General features: G+C 41.5%; 1 protein-coding gene across 8 annotated transcripts in view; it reads right to left on the bottom strand.

Moving 5' to 3' along the window:
- The window catches only part of Zfhx4 (zinc finger homeobox 4), a 187,313-nt gene that overhangs the window by 3,719 nt on the left and 165,714 nt on the right, over positions 1–17,880 (bottom strand). For all 8 annotated transcript variants that reach the window (XM_052718477.1, XM_052718480.1, XM_052718473.1 and 5 more), the window contains exons 7-11: positions 15,910–16,043; positions 15,495–15,695; positions 14,808–14,925; positions 8,552–13,963; positions 1–500 (exon numbers count right to left, since the gene is read on the bottom strand). The exon at positions 1–500 is cut by the window's left edge and continues 3,719 nt beyond it. In XM_052718477.1, coding sequence (XP_052574437.1) covers positions 1–500; positions 8,552–13,963; positions 14,808–14,925; positions 15,495–15,695; positions 15,910–16,043 — 6,365 coding nt within the window. The remainder of the gene's footprint in view (positions 501–8,551; positions 13,964–14,807; positions 14,926–15,494; positions 15,696–15,909; positions 16,044–17,880) is intronic.

A 17,880-nucleotide genomic window follows, 5' to 3' on the forward strand; every position in this document is an offset into this window, starting at 1 on the left:
GACCGGTGGTAAGTAGCCTCCCTGCACTGTTCCAGGGAGCTGAGGTGTAAAATAGGAAGCAAACCCAGGGATAAAGTATGGCAAGAACTGTCCTCCTATAAAGGATGCTGGGTCACCAGCAATGGCATTCTGCAAGGCCTGCAACTGAGTAGGGTCCATGTGTGTTTCCCCTACCACTTTGCCCAACACTGAAAGAGCAGATGAGATTTTTTCCTCTTTTTTAGGATGCTTTTCGGGTTTGATGGCCTCCGATTCCTCCTCTTTGATTTTTTTGACCTTGTTTGGCTTAGTTTGTTTTTTCTCAGATTCTTTGTTCTGTGGCTCGGTCTGCTGTCCTGACAGAGAGGATGAAGGAGGAGGAGGAGGTGGTGGTGGTGGTGGCGGCGGTGGTGGTGGCGTCTGCAGCAAAGACTTGGTGGGGGCACTGCTGAGAGACAGGGCAGGAGACGAAGTAGCTGAACTAGGAAACCCAAGCATGCCTGCGCCGGGAGGTGTTAAGGCTGAAAACAACAGAGAGATGCCCACGGTCAGTTCATGAACAACACCCAAAGCCTGCACGCTTAACGCCTAAACAGAACTGGGACATCAAGAAGATGCAGCGCACGAACGTGAAAACCCCTGGTCACCAGCTGGCTTAGGACTCACCTGTGATTATGATATTCTTTACTTTATTTTTAACTGCTACCATAACTACATAGAAGACAGACTGCAAACTTTACCGGCATTTTATTCAGACTATAAAAGGCTCCCATATTATGAAACATGTAACAGAAAGACCTCATGGTAAACAACAATGGCTACTTCCAAAGAAGGCACACTACAAGATGGCAGGTCTGTGGCTTATTTTAATCATTTTTTTTTTTAATTATACCTATGGGATGAGAGACTCCCTCCATCCTTCACTTGAAAGACCCTTATAGCTACCATGTTCACTAAAGTAATTAGCTATGAAATAACATGAAAACCCTCTGTCTCTGCATAGAGTACTCTCACATAGACTGAAGAGGGTAATGACCTAAGTAAGGAGCAACAGTAAGTGACCATCCAGTACCCGATGAAATCAAACAGCAGTGGAGACACAGCTGGATCTGTCCAGAGCTGAGAACAGTGAACCACAATTCCATTTTAAGAGTGTAACTTGAGTTATTCCTTACCTCCACAACAACTGGACTAACAGAAGCCCCAATAAAAAAGCTTCAGTTTTACCACCCCCAAAACATGAGTCACTCATGGTTGCTTGTACGGTGGGAAACTGCTTGTCACCCATTTCAGAGGGGGAAATTGGTGCTCAATAGGCAGTGCGTAGGTGTGGAGGAAGAAAGTGCAGGGGACTTCATTGGGACTTGGGTTCTCGGGGAAAATAGCTGGTAACTATATAGGACAAAGCCATTTTACCAGACAGATGGTCTTCTGGGCAACTGAAGAAGAGTTAAAGGTTGAAAGGGGATTGGCAAAGCCTGTGCTTTTCCAGAAAGTGATTTTTAAAAGCAATTAACGTTGACTGCAGAAGGAGTCATCAGAATCTTAAAGAGAGCTTTGTGCTTGAACTAAGGGAGTTCACCAAGTGGGCAGGACAAGGACTGTGCTGGAGGCTCCATGATCTGATGGAATCAATCCAGTATGAATAAAATGCAGGTAACAATGCACAGCTGCACAGGCAGTGGTCACAAGGTTAAGAAACACCTTGTTACTAGGGGGCATAGTTTCACCTGCAGGCCAAATGCAATATGTAGCTGTTAAGAAGCAAGACAGACAAACGTGCATAAGAAACTTCTCATTTCTGTTCTTCAGTGAAAAACAAACCAATTTCTTTGCTGGTATGCACTGGCTCTGATGCCAGAGATTCAACCAAACATGGATCAAAAATATTGTTTAATTGCATCTGTAATGAATCTGTGTAGATTTCTTGGTTCTGTCATTTCCCTCTAAACAACACAATGTCGATACTATTTGTATAATATTTACATTGTATTATTGACTACAGGTAATACTGGGATATTTTAAAGTGTAGGGATGCCATAGTTGAATACAAGTACTATGGCATATTATATGAGGGCATAGGGAATCTGTGCATGTGTCCTAGGGTGGTTGATGAATATCACTCTCTCCTGAATCTTTCTCACAATCATACTGTTTTAGTCTCACTTACTCCTGGAGCCCTCACATTTTTTCCCTTCTCATACCCAATATCTTCTTGGGCCTGCTGGTGAAGAGTAGCAATCATGATCATCTCTAAGGAGCTTCTATTATGTTAAAGAGCAGCCTCCTAATACCCTCCATGGTTAGGGAGAATACATGCTGAACATTGGAGTTTTATAAATAAGGTATGAAATACTTTACGTCACTGACTGTGAGGAGTATGAAGAGTCAGAGGAGAGACTAGATTTTATAGCTGCCATTCAAGGCTTATATTTTGGTTACCATGAATGAATTTTTATGTTTAAAATATTTTTAAATTCCTTGAAAATAACTGGAGTCAAGTGATATCAAGTGTTCACATTCTACTGAAGCCTGGCTCACTCATTCAAAGTGAATTTACAATTAAAATGGATTAAGCTTTGTAGGGGTGGGATGGGAATGAGTGGGAAACCTTCTCATTTACTGCTCCTTAATCCAACTTGCTATGGAACTAGCACTAAGGAAAGAAACTAAATTCCTTTGGAGGTGATGTCCTTCTCCCTTGACTTACTACATTGTGTCTAGTATCTTCATGTTCTTCCAAATTTATTTATAGACTTTTTTATAATGAGAAAGCAATAAAGTCACTGTTACTGAAAAGGTTCTATTTTATACTAAATTATGTCTGTATATGTATGTATATATGGTACTGGGAATCGAACCCAAGGCCTTAAACATGGTAGGCAAGAGCTGTACCATGAGCTACACGCCCAGATTTGGGTCATTTTTGACTTTCCTTTCTCTTATGTTGTCCTGATTTCATGATATTCTCTGCTGTTCATCATGAAACCATCCATAATATGTTAATATTTAACTGCAAAATTTCAAGCTTGAGTGACTCAGGTGTTGACATGCCTCAGGGTAGAAGACCTGACTTTGTGTTGGTTCAATGATAATACAGCAGTAGAGGCAGCTAGCTTTCTCATTCACCAATCCTTCTCAGTTTGAGGTCTCATACAAGGGTGCATCCTCATGTTGAGCAACTGCACTTCCTTCCACTTAGCAATTCCCCATCTTAAATCTGAGCAAATAACTTAGGTTGAATGCTTCTCTCACATGAGAACACAAGAGCAATTCTGAAGATCTATGATACACGAAAAACAGCACTTGCAGCTATGACCATAGATGGAGCAATAATTGTCCATCCCGGCTTTCCTGTTAGATTGGATCCCCATGGTCCAATCTAGAGGTCATAAGTAAACACAGGGATGTCTTACAAAGCTGCTGGAGGAATCTTACTGGATGAGGCAAAGACAGCAATGTGTTTTAGGAATTCAATATTTTAATAAATAAGCTGACTCAACCAGTCATTCAGTAAAAATTTAGAAAAAGCAGACACAATTTAAAAATGGCAAATTTCCCAGTAAGTGATATGTCTGTAAAATTATTATAGTCAAAAGTTCAGTAGCCAAATGCCAAAAAAAAAAAGAAATAGAAGAAAACTGAATAATAATTGTGATACAGAATAAGTTGTGGTAGCTCAAAAATAAAACCAACTAGAGATAGAATTCCATATATCTAGAATCCAAGGACTATATTGTATATAGTCCTTGTGCCAACAAGAGTCTTCCCTATTTTTCATCTCCTACTATAATTTTTAGAAATTTCATTTGAGAGATTAAAAAGTTCACTCTGAATAGTCTTATTCTATTATCATTTTCTTTTGGTTTTACTGAAATAATTATTTATTATTTCTTGTTAACAATTCTTCCAAAAAAAAAAATGCCTGCCTCACTGGGCGGTGGTAGTGCACCTTAATCCCAGCACTTGGGAGGCAGAGGCAGGCAGATCTCTGTGAGTTCGAGGCCAGCGTGATCTACAGTGCGAATCCCAGGACAGTCAAGGAAATCCTATCTCGAAACAAACAAACAAACAAAACCAAAACAACAGAAAACCTGCCTCACAATGTGCTTAAATTAGGTCTTTCTATTCAGAGGGAAATTTCATTTTTGAGGTGAAACTAAAAGCAATTAAGTACTCAGGGCAAAAAATAATTGTGTCAAAATTATTATGAGGTCATTCTTACCTAGATTCACACCAAACAGTTGGTAAATGTAAAACAAAGTATGTGAAGAATACAAAGGTGTGCTCTGAATTTCCATTTGAGGGGCTGCAGGTGTGGCTCAATGCTAGAGGGCTTGCCTGTAATGCTGCCTGAGGCCCTGGGTTCTAGCTTTAATGCTGCAAAAATATGTAACTAAAGAACGAAAGTCCCTTTAAGGAAACTGGGCTAGTTAGTATTTCTAAACACTAATGGAATATTTAATCAGACATTGCTTAAAAATGATAAATACGTTAAATACAGAAGATCAAGCAATTTTTCTAGCATTTTGGGCAAAGTGCAACCAACTGCCTAAAGGATAAAATGCAAATTTAAAATAAAGTTTTTAATATTTTTCAGGATACTGTATAAATAAGCATGTAACATTCAACTGTCGTGTTCTCACTCTGTATTTCATCACAACAGCAATATATTATAAAAATGTGAAAAAATTTAAATAACAATAATTTACTTTTTAAAAAATGAACCACAATGCTTTTACTGACATGCCCTGGGTGTACAGGGTAGGTGCTGCCCTTCTAAGGCCTTCTGGTTAAGTTAGAAGGGCTATGGACTAGTAGAAGATAACTTGAAAGGAACTTCTGTGATTATTGCACAATAACAGTTCCCCTCCACAAAAAGTAAAAGTAAATGAATATCTAAATTTGAAAACTTAGAGGCTGATAAATAGAATTCAGCATGTATTTGCAAGTAACCAAATATGGAGGTGTAGCCTTTGGACAAAGTCATTCATTTATCAAATGGCTCATACTCACTGGAGAATGCTTTATTGTTTCTTTCAGATCAAAAGCTTCAAACCCATCTTCAAAGGGATGTGACATTTTAAAATGAATTTAGTTTTCCATAACTAAATCTTGTTAACATGGGTGCAAGATAAAAGTGCCATATTTCTACAGTATAGCCATACTGTTAACAATGTGTAACAAGAGTCCATAGTTTGCAAAAAATAGAGAGATCTAACTATTCGTCTGTTGATAAGCATCTAGGCTGATTCCATACCTAAGCTACTGTGTCTCTTGGGGATGTATCCAGAAGTGGTCTAGGCAGGTTGCAGAGTGAATCTACTTTTAGGTTTTTTATAGTCCTTCACACTGATTTCCATATTGTCTGCACTTATTTACATTACTACCAACAGTGTAGACAGGTTCCCTTCTCACCCATAGGGTCTGTATAAAGTTATTCTCACCAGCAAAGATTGTCATATTCTTTAGGATTGCCATTCTGACTGAGGTGAGATGCATTTCAATGGAGTTTTGATTTAAAAGATGAACAAATAGAGATAATGTGGTGTATGTACACATTGAGTTTTATTCAGCTGTAAAGAAGAATCAAATTAAGGCTTTTCCAGGAAAGTGAAAGCAACTGAGGTCATGATATTAAGCAAAATAAGTCAAACTCAAAAAGACTCAAAAAGACAAATATCATGTTTTTTTTTCAATTAGTGTATCCTAGATTTTATGTAGAGCCACATGATCACGTATATATACACTGACATATATATATATACATATAAACATACACACATATATGTGTACATATACATGTGTGCATAAAATGAGAGAAAGCAGATGGGAGACGAGGGAAAGGTGTGAGACTAGTGGAAAGGAGAAAGGGAAGAAAGGTAGCTTTGTGGGAGGGGTGAATATGCTCAATGTACATGATACAGTTGAATAAAGTGTCTTTATGAAACCCAGCACCACATGCAATGAATATGCCAACAAAAAAAAATGATTACAGAAAAAGAAACACAGACACATTTTACTTGGAAAGAATTTTCGTTTGTTATTATTTGCTGGGATGTCCACATTTCACCGTGAAACAGAGCTATGCACTTGATGAGAAAAAATACAATAGGAAGATGATGGGCAGGTGGGTTAATGGACAGCTTTACTCCATGGGCTGTTTAAAATACTCTGCATTCCACATAAGGTAAATTAACCTACAAAAGACGTAGACCAGAAGTATAGGAGTTCAGACTATCAGATGGAGCTCTGTCGATTACTCTCTGATGCTAATGTTTAAAATCTCTCACAAACAAAAGACTAATTCAGGAGAAATTGCAGATACTAGTAGGCAGCAACATTTGTGGAACTTTTGCTCTTTCCTCCTAGTTGGTTTTTGTCCACAATTTAATAAAGCAAGACATGATGTGCTGAGTTCCTGGGTACCTGGAGGGTTTAACTGTATCGTCATCCATAGAGGACCTTTCCCTAACATCTTCCTAGCAATCCTGATATTTATAAATAGGGTATATACTTCAGGGGAGGTTATGAATTTTATTATGGTAGAGTTGCATTAAAAATGGTTTAATTTCATAAATCTCTCTTTCCTTTTTTCTCCCTTTCATATGAGCCCTCTGGGTTCCAGGATCAGACAGTTGGCAGAAAGTTCCTATGTCCCAACAAAGGCCTCTGATCCAGTGGAGAGAAAGAAAAATACTGATGAAAAAAAAAAAAAGTTGCTAACACAGTCACCTAAAGTCAAAACTGACATAGGAAAGAAGAAGTGGGTTTTTCAATTGTTTTGACCATATCAGTTAGTTTTGAAAACCTCTATTTTATATAACTGCTCAATCATGGATTTCTGCATCAGACACATTTATGTATCAATTAACAATCACCGTGCCACATAAAGCAGGACCACCAAGTTACCAAAATGTGTCATTATGGCCCTAATAGTTAAGATCCCAAACGTATCCTGAGAATTAGGAAAGAAATAACTGAGGAAAGAGGAGTTGGGAAGCTAAGGGAAGGCACATTGGAGGTGCTTCTCGGGCACTATACTACCTCTACCTAAAGCCAAGAGGCATTGCTCATGGGGAACTAACCAGGCAGCAATGGTGGTAGGGACATTGGACACTACAGTTAGAAGTTAGAATAAGGGGCGGGAGAGATGGCTCAGAGGTTAAGAACACTGGCTGTTCTTCCAGAGGTCCTGAGTTCAATTCCCAGCAACCACATGGTGGCTCACAACCATCTGTAATGAGATCTGGTGCCCTCTTCTGGCCTGCAAGCCTACATGTAGGCAGAATACTGTATACATAATAAATAAATAAATCTTTAAAAAACAAAAAAAGAAGTTATAATAAAGACTACTTAAGATCACAGTGGCAATTTGGGTTTTTGTTAGAGAAGGATTGTATGGGAAGACTTGAAAATTTAAATAAAACTCTAATTTGTAAAAACGAGAATAGGTTTTCTCTGACATTCTTTTTAAAGTTTGCAAATACATATAATTGGCGAGGGGATAGATCAAAGGATTTTTTTAATTTAAAAAAAAAATAAATCTTTTAGAGGAAAAAACACCGACACATTTAAAAGTAAATCAAATTACAAAAGAGTTACGCCTTTATATTTTAGGTGATGATGTATAACTGGTATTGAATGACAGTTATCTGATTGCCTGATATAGTATATTCAAAAATCTGCATAAATTCTGTTATTATAAACACAGAACCGGATTCAGTATTTGAGGCTACCTCAAGACACTCTACCATTTCCTTATGCCTTAATTGTAAACCTTAGCTAAGGGAAGGGAGGAGAGAAAGGTATTGAGCCATATGGATTTCTTAAGTTGGGAGTTTACTGAAATAACAGCAGCAGTGGTGGCTATAAGCATCAAATGTCAGAACATGCTGACCTGCAAATGATCACATAAGTCACGTTTTTAGTCATTGAAATTTCAATATATGCTTTATTACTTGGGAGGATCCATTGTAAGTAGATTTCTGTAACTCAAGAACCCTTAATTTTGAATTCAGGGGCAGAAAAACAAACAAGAGAGAAAGACACAAACAAAAAGAGAAAATACAAAATACCAACAAAAAACAAAAAAGAAAAGAGAAAACATGCCCCCTGGAAAGAAAATAAATTAAAATACCAGTGAGAACGTATTTTAATGTCTCACCTTCTCAATATGCAAAGCAAACACGATGCCACATAGTACTGAAATTAACAAGTTAATGTCTAAGAGGTAACTGTTAATGGTAAAAATCATCCATTTCTAAGAACTGCTGAGAGATAGCTATACTTCATCTCCCAGTCTTTGTTCAGGTTTACTTACTGGCTATCTACTATGGCTAGTAGTGCGTGTGTGTGTGTGTGTGTGTGTGTGTGTGTGTGTGTGTGTGTGTGTGTGTGGTGTGTGTATATATATGTGTGTATATATTTATATATTTTGAATAACTTTTACATTTCAGTTCTGAAATGAGGACATGTAAATGTACTTTTTCTTTTTTCTTTCTTGGTTACATGTGATTGGCTGCCTATTGCCATCTAATTAGCTCAACTGACTCTCTCTTAAGAGACTTACTGTTTGAATTTTGTGGAAATCCGGACAAGGAGGAAGGACCATTCATTCCAGGGAGAATGACAGGAGGAAGGCCGGGGAGTCCGGGGTAGGCTGCCGGCAAGCTGATGCCATGGAGTGAGCAGCTGTCTGTGATGCCTGGCTGCTGGACTGTTAGGCCCAGCACGTCTGAAGCTTTCTTTATCCGGTCTAGTTCTTGCTGGGCCATTAGCTGTCGAACGGTGGTTGGAGCTAGGTAATCCTTCTCCCGGTCAAGCTGACTGCCCACAGTCTCCCTCACTTTGGAAATGTGCTGTTTGGAGAAAATATGATCTCGGATGGACAAGCGGGCAGAGTACTTCACCCCACAGAGGGTACACTCTGGCTTGGTGCCTTCCGTTCCACTTTGATTGATCATGAACGGCTTCCCTATGTTAATTTTAAACTTCTTTTCCTTTGCCCTGGCATTCTGAAACCACACCTGCACCACACGTTTGGGCAGACCGATCTCATTGCCCAGCATTTCACATTCCTGCATGGTTGGAGTCCGGTAGTCACTGAAGCAAGCCTTGAGGACCTTGAGTTGAAGATTGCTCATCTGGGTTCTGAAGCGCTTGTGACCTGGCCGATCACTGCTTTTGGATTTAAAGGGGTTGCCAGACCCAAATGGATTTGGGGAGCTGGGGTCAGCTATGCTCGATGTTTCGCTGCGGTCAGCATTGTCGTCAGGGTCGTCGGTGATGTAAAAGCTTTGGTCATGGTCGCCATCTTTGTCATTGAAATGGATCGATGGACTTGTCAGAGAAAAGAGAAATTTGTCATCGCAGACCTCAGGGGTGGGTGTGGTTGCTGGTTTTGGCAAAGAGTCGAGAGTTTTGGTTTCTTTAGGAGACAAAGCAGGTTTCCCCTCCCCAGATCCTCCTGTGTTTTCCATTTCCGCTGCCCCCTCATCTCCTGTGGTGGCATCACTGATGGCCGTATTAATGGACGATGTCTCATCGAAGTCAGTTTTATTCTGATCATACCCAGCCTCCGCTGACGGGGCATTTAAATTCTCTACATCCTCGGGACATTCGGCTTTGAAGGAAGAAGGACTTAAAAGATTTTTCGGAGACAGCTCTGCTGTTTTACTAACAGGAGTTGACACTGTGGAGGCCAGTTCATTCTCACTGGACAGATCAATTTTAGTTAATGGCAAAGATGGGTAATCAAAATAAATGTATTTTTGTGGGCTCTCTCCCCCATCCTCGGTGGATATTAAAGGGCTTGGTGGCAAGCTGTAACCTGCCTGCTTCCCTTCATTCCAGTGGCGAGACCGAATGTGGCTTTCCAAGGCCGACTTTGCTTTAAACAGAGCTCTGCAGAACGGGCATCGTTTATGGGACTGGGCGGGCCCCACCGCCCGGAACTGCCCCTTCCTTTCTCGAGCACGCGTGTTCTGGAACCAGACTTGCACCACCCTCTTCTTCAGCCCCACTTCTCGAGCAATGTGATCAAGCATTTTTCGGGTAGGGTTGGAGTCCAGCAAGTACTTTTCATAGAGTATTTCGAGCTGCTCCGGAGTGATGGTGGTTCTTAAGCGTTTATCGCGGTGTTGATCTTCCCCGCTGTTCCCGCCCTCCTTCTCGCTGCAATTATTATCTTCTTTGTCGTCCAATTTCCTTTTAAGGGAAGCAGCAACACTGGCGGGGCCCGTGGTGTGGGAAGTACTGGTCTGTGGTGGCATCTGTGTGAGAGAGCTCCCCAGCAGCTGTCCGGTCATCAGTGGATTGTTGGGGTCAAATATCATGTAGGGCATGTCCATGGGCCTTTCCAAGAACGGAGAGTGGAGGAATTGGTTCTGAGCAGCGAGGAAGTGCATGTGTTGATGTTCCTTCCAAAGTTCCAGGGTCGGGAAGGCAATGGTACACTGATCACACGGGTACTGGAGTAACTGTGGAGGTAGACTGTTTGGAAGAGAAGTCATGGACATTTGCAGCGGACTGGAAGGGATCGGAGTTTGAGAGGCCGAGGGAGGTCTTCCAATCAGTTGGGTTTGTTTGGGTGGCTGTGGTGGCGGCTGGGATATGGATGCTTGCTGTGGGTCCGAAGACGTCGATACCGATGGTGGAGCAGACTTGGTGACTTGAGAAGGAGGAGAGGGGTCACTCTGCTTTGTCTTTTCTGCAGGATATTCAGGTTTTGGAGAGTTCTTCTCAGGTTCTGGTTTGGGAGATGGAATCAGGGGTGTGCTAGTCCCAGAGCCTGAACTGGCTGTCGGGACTGCAGCGGTTTTGGCTGTGTCTGTCTGTCCAGAGGCTGTGCAATGCTTGTATACCACTTGGTCCGTGGCATCCATGGAGTCTTCTGTTTGGCTTTCATCTTGGGCATCATCATCTTCATCCTTATAACACTGCTTTTTCTGATGTGTGATCAAGTCAAAGATCCTGGGAAAAACCACATTGCACTTCTTACACTGGTACTGCATGTTGCTTGTTCTAATATACCGTTCATTGGTGAGCTCTCTTTTTTCGTTATCTTTAGCTTCTGCTTGGTTCTCATAGCTCTTCCGGGCTTTCTGACGAGCATTCTGGAACCATACAACGATAACCCGAGTCGGGAGGTTGAGAACAGTAGAAAGCTGTTCTATTTCATCATCTTTTGGGTAAGCGTTTGTGTCAAAAAAGTCTTGCAGAACCCTAAGCTGGTAGTCCGTAAACCTTGTTCTGGATGACCTCTTGCTGAAGGAGGCATCTGATTTGTAATGTTCTAATGATGTGGGTTGCGGCTCAATTCTGATATCTTCTAATACAGTTATGGGAGGGTTACTGAAGTTGTATGGAGAATCCTTGTTTCTCTGTCGCTCCTTAAAGAGTGTGTTTCGGAACCAGTGTTTGATGACTTTTTGAGAGAGGCCAGATTTCTCAGCCATTTCTTGGATCTGTTCTTCGCTGGGAGAATTATTGATGTCAAAATAAGCTCTCAGGATTTTTAGTTGATCGTCTGTAATCCGGGTCCGTGGCCGTTTGAATTGGGAGTGCCTTAAGAAGCTGGGGTCTAGCCCCAGCTGCTGCTGGCAAAGCTGAGTGAGATCTGCAGAGAGGGTGTCCATCTGTGGCAGCTGCAGGGCGAGCTGAGGAGGAAGTGCAGGGTGCTGGACCGGCTGCATCATAATGGAGGGAAAGAGGGGGAGATCCAGAGAAACAGGCAGTTGGACCTGTGGGGGTGCAGTAGGGGGAGGGGGTGGAGGAGGCGGTGGAGGAGGAGGAGGAGGAGGTGGAGGTGGTGGAGGAGTCGGTGGTGGAGCTTGCAGAGGAGCAGAGACTGGGTTTGGGATTTTCACAGGCCCCAGAGTAGAAGGCTGTGGAGGTGCCGGGGGCAGGGGAGGAGGTGGAGGCGGAGGCGGTGGTGTTTCTGGGGAGGAAGGAGAAATTGGATAAAGCTTGTCATAGGCCTCCCTGTATTGGCGAGCAAATTTCTCTAGTGCTCCATATGGGAAAAATTGCCCATGCACATGTTCTTGGTGACTCTTTAAAATTAGAACATTCGAGAACAATTTACCACATGTTCCACACTCCAGCTTGTCAGAGTTTTCGCCCTCTCCGATTTTGCCTTTCTTCTGGACCTTCTGCCTGTTCTCATTATACTGAATAACCAGTTCAAATCCGAAGTTCTCCAGTAAAGCTTTGGCTGCGTTTCCCCTGGCCCCTGAGGCTATTCGGGGTGGAGGAATACAGGGTTCTAAAGATTTTTGCTTCTTTATGTCTTTGCTGTCTTTGAATCCTTCGCTATCACTTGTAAATTCTTGCTTTGGTTTTTCTTGCTTTTCAGTCACCTCTTCCGCCTCCTTGTAAGATGGCATGTCCTTCATGAGCTGGCAGTCTGTACTCGCCAGGTTGCCTTGCTCCTGTTTCAACATTTTGCTCGTCTGCTGTTGGGGCGGCTGCTGCTGTGGCGCGGGCGGCTGCTGATTTTGCGGCTGCAGCTGGGGCTGGGCAGCTTGATACTGCTGTGCTTGTTGTTGTAGAAGTTGAAGCTGCGTTTGGCCAACGTGATGCTGTGTCTGAATCTGTTGCTTCAGATCTTCAAGCAAGGAACCAGCCATTCCTGTCATACCCGGCATCCCAAAGGTGGCGGAGCTGGGCAAGCCCAGATCTGGCCCCAAGCTGAACTCTGCCCCAGGTATGTAGAATGGAAAGAGAAACTGGGGTTGCTGAAACTGGAGCAGTGCCTCTGGGGTCATTGGAAAGTGAGGCAAAAAAGCGGGATTTAGAAACTGTGGCTGAAAGAACGCAGCCTGTTGCTGCAACTCGTGCTGAAGCTGCATCTGGATTTGTGCTGGTGACCGCGGTGGTGGATGATGGGGAGGTTGAGCAGGGATTAATTCGGGAGTTTGTTTTTTATTTAATTCTTTGGCATCTAAGTGGGTAACATCTTTGCTGTTGACTGAAGCTGAGCTCATGGACTCTAACATCCCTTGGCCAGGGCTATTGACATTGGCTGTGATGCTGTGCCCACCAGTCAGGTGCCCACTTGGCTCCAGCTTTGCGGCCCTGGCCTTTGTCTGGTGGAGCACGGACCTCATGTGGATCTCCAAGGTCGAGCTTTGGCTGTAGGCAACACTGCACGTGCTGCACTTGTACGGCTTGTTATCTGTGCTGCTGCCGCTGGTTTCCTGGGGGACAGGACTGGACGCTTCTTGCAGAACCTTTTTTAACTTGTGCAAGTGAGACACTGAGTTATAATGGACCAAGAGAATGTTCTTTTGGGTGAATGACTCTTTACACACTGTACATTTGTAAGGACGAGATGGATCAAGGAATTTTTCCATTGTAAAATTGGGTCCTTTTCTAAAAGGTAAGGTCCGCTTTGGTTCAGAGCCCAGGTCATCTGGAATAGAGCTACTGTCACTTCCTACAGGACTTGCCTTCCCTTCGTGGTCCACCTCATACTCTCTCTCCATTTCCTGATCTAGGCCGTGGTCATCCTGGGGCATCGTTTCACTCTCTGCCCAGAGTTCGCCGTTCATTGGCAAGGAGGCATACAGCTGCTGAAGTTCAGCCTCGCTCAGTTCGGGGTGGCCTGCTTCCAAGTGTTTCTTTAAAGCCTGGAATGTACGGAAACTCCGCTGGCAGAGGTTACACATTGTAGCGGCCCGAATGGCATGATACTGGGAATGTATCTGAAGCTTCTGCATAGTTTTAAAAGCCAAGCTACAGTGATTACAACGATACTTATAAACATGTCGGTCAGAAACTGATAAGGGCTGCCTTTTTTGTTGTTCACTCAGCTGCTCTTGCAGAGTGTCTGGGATTTTCGCATCCTTGCTGCTGTTTTTATTCCATTCTGACGCCTCCAAGGGCTCCTTTGCTGGTTTCTGCTCCTCGCTCTTTAGTTCCACACCCGCCTTTGAATCCTCAAGACCTGCAATACTTTTGTCATCCACTGGGCTTTCACCTGTTAAGAGAAAGCAAAAACATATCTTACCACCGTAAGAACACCGACCCCTCGAATGTCAGTAAGTGCATAAGTGGGAGCCAGTAATGATGTCTGCTTAATTGAATCTGCATAGAACTGTTATTAACGGGTTACTGCAAACATTACGTCAGGTGTCCTAAGAAGATGAACAGGAAATCACTCCTGACCTAAAGGAATTTAAGGGCAGAGAAGAATACAAGTCAAGGGTAACCACGGTGTACTGTAATAAGCACTTTACTAAGGGCCATGAACTTGGTGCTTTTGAATTAGAACACTTAGGATGTTCCTGGCCATCTCTCACTAGGATTCTCTTAGGATGGGAAGAAATAGTCATGGCGAGAAGGTCTTAGAAAATAAAGCTCTGGGCAGCACCATATGTCGTTTTCTTTCGTGGCACTAAAAATGTCTTTGAGGATGGGGGAATCTCACAAGAGGAATGTCCTAACCTCAACATGGAGAGCTACAGACAATAAATGATTGTGGAGAGAGAGATTTAGTTTTACTTCAAGAATGAACACCCTGATAGGTGGTTCAATCCCAGTTCTAAGTAGTCAGCTATAAACACATGTACATATGGGCAACACTAAATGGACTCAGTAAGCTCTGTTTGTGTGTGTGTGTGTGTGTGTGTGTGTGTGTGTGTGTGTATAAAACAATAATAATTAAGAAGTGGAAGGGATACAGGAGGAGCTGGAGGGGAAGAGAATATGGAAATGATGCAAATAGAATATTCGTTGTAAACCCTCAAAGGATAATTCTGGTGCACCCTCACTGGCAAGTTCTGAAAATTTTCTCCATGCAGTATCATTACAGGCAAGCATACCTGAATATTTTCCAGAACCCTCTGCTGACATGGCTGCAGGTGGGTCCCGCTCTGATTTCTCAGGGGCGGCTGCTGGCAGTAGCATACTGTTTGGCATCATTACATCAGGGACAGGCACCTTTGAATACCAAAGGGATCTGTGTTAAATGTGATCTGGAAATCATTGAACATATATTTGAATATATGTGTATACTGGAATATAGGTGCGTGAATATATATGTATATTGGAATACACATGAACACAGATATATAGATAAAGATACAGATGCAGATATAGATATAGACATAGATATGGATAGAGATCCCATTTACATTTTTCTAACACAAACAGAGACATCCACCACTTCAATGTTCTTATAGTCCTATATTCTTTTAATGCTATGACCTAGAGGTTTTTGGCAGACTAATGATAACCAAGAAACTTTTAAGCTAAAGGTACCCACAAGAGTCATATCACTGTTATAAAAAGAACCACAAAATGTCCTTAATTAAGCCATACTTAATATCATATTTTTTCTCCAAGCAAGAAAGACCATAAATGGGTGTCCACTGTGATTTCTATAGCACAGTCAATAAAGACCTCCAAGTAGCTCAGAAGAAATGGATTTCTATGAGCCCATAATTACAGATGTATATTGATAACAACACGGATCCCCTAAGTCCAGCATCAGCCTTCAGCATCCTTACTGTCATAAGCAGTTTCTCCACACAGTCTGGAGACACACTGTGCAAATGGGTCAGATGCAGCTGGAGGTGCATTTTGTTGCTGAGGACATCCTGGCAGAGGGGACAGCAGATGACTGGCTGTACAGAGTGCTGTGACAGGACATGCATCTGGATCCGACTTTGGTCCCTACTATTGTAGTTGCAATAAGGACACTGGTAGAACTGGAAAAGATGGAATAAACATGACCATTACTAGCTGATAGAATCTGACAACTTCAGATTGCGAGGTGTAAGATCAAGAGGCCACACTAGTACCAGTTTCAATGTCTAGGTGCATTTCAACAGTGCACACACCTGTGGGTTCAAAAACAACTAGGAACCTAGAAACACACCAAAAGGAACCGATTCATGCACCAAGGGAAAACCACATATTTACCTGTTCGTGACAAAACTTATTGTCCTCTGTAGGTTTTGCCCTTTTTGTTCCTGCATCCTCTTCCTTCCCAAGCAGGAGCGGCTGTGTGCCCCCTGCCACACTGACTTTCAGTTCCTTCTCTGGGGTGATTATTCCTAATTCCCAAAAAGGATAGAACAACTCAATTTATAAATGCAGTATTACAATCAGGGTAAATAAAACAGCTGTGACGCTCAATCTACTGGATCAAACACAAGTGAAAACCAGACAAGCACTTTTAAATGATGCTAATCTCAAAACACAAAAAGCACTCTTCTTTCTGTCCACTGAGTGGACTTTGCACATCTATTTTAAACCATCCTCCTGTCTTCTGTTTAGATAACCCTAGATGGCCTTGAAAGTTTCATCAATAACATGTGTTCTCTGGTGTCTCAGTATGCCTTTATCACATTAAAGCAAATCTACTCCCATTCACAAATACTGACTTAGAAAATCGTTATTTTCTCTCATGTACAATGACCTATCTCTCTTCTAAATTCATAAGTTCTGAGAAGATTTCAAAATCCTGAGGAGAGCGGATCAGTTATAATTCAGAAACTAAAACGATAATATGTTTATGTTGTGATGGGATTTAGAGATTTTCATATTTTAAAATTGAGTATTTCATTCATTTCTGCTATTGGTGATTTGAGGAGGTGACACAGGGGTTTCAGAAGATGGCTAGGCATATAACATTACAGCAGGAATCTCAAGAAGACAATTGTTTTATGAGTTTAATCCAAATATTTGCGTTAATGATGATTAAAATTTTGCCTAGTTGAGCAGTATTGATGTGTAGGAACTTCACACACATCAAGTGGGGAGGGAGCACAATTCTAATTTTCCAATCTAACAGAAAATTCTCCCCAGCATCAATTTGCCTGGTAATCTCCTCTTCGAGGCTGGATATTACAGCGACATCGGGTAGGCATGTCACATACATCTCACGACAAACACAAAACCTCATTTACCAGCCATTCCAATCTCATCATAGCACGGCATCATCTGACCTTTTTTCTGCTGTTTATTATGAGTATTTCTAATTTTAACTTTCAATTTTCACCATCTTCCAGTCAATTTGCAACTAAATTATTTCCAGGGTGAGGACACTATCACTGGACAACTGGGTGCAAATACATCTTGAGATGCAGTGGAGCTAAACCATTGATTGCTATCAGACCCCGCGTAGATACACAGTCCAGGCCAATCTGCCTGTATGCTGCACATGAAGATTTATCTTGATTTTTTTTTCAATCCACATACGGTTCCTATAAATGAACAAATTGCACCTTATTACAAAATAACCCAGTTTTAATTTAAAAATGAGGTCAAGGATGTTATAGAAACAAGTCAAAATGAAAAAGTAAAAAAGATAGAACAAAAAAAAAAATCTCATTCCATTTCTACCCTAGGTGGAGATGAATGTTTCAGAGCATATAAATGCTTCAGACATTTAAAATTCAAGAAGAAAATGAAATGTATGGGAGTAATTCTTAAGAGACCAAAATTAAAACAGGATATATTTAAACAAGATGATCATGATTGTATTTCTTTGGTGTTTGCGGTCCTTATGGCATAATGGTCGGTGTCTCACATACTATGTTGGATACTGCTTCCTTGATTTTATTTGAAGTGGCTGAACTGTACCTACTTCATTCTTAGAGAAATTTTAAATGTGTTCTACTTATTTAAAAAGTAGTAACATTTGTGTATGAATGAACTTAAATTTGAAAAATGACTTAACTCTCATTATATTGATTAATAATATTCAAGTATTTGATGTCCAATGATATTTCCCAAACTGGAATGTTTTCTCACAATTGTGGGATCAAAATTTATTTTTATTTCTCAAAACAAATAAAGCATGTACTCTGTGCTGTCACTTTTAAAGCACTAAATCATTTAAGAAAAACAATGTGGAACATAATACTTGTCAATACAATTAGCTATTTA

The sequence above is a fragment of the Peromyscus californicus genome, unplaced genomic scaffold, assembly GCF_007827085.1.
Source record: "Peromyscus californicus insignis strain IS unplaced genomic scaffold, ASM782708v3 Scaffold_5__1_contigs__length_169319896, whole genome shotgun sequence".
NCBI lineage: Eukaryota > Metazoa > Chordata > Mammalia > Rodentia > Cricetidae > Peromyscus > Peromyscus californicus.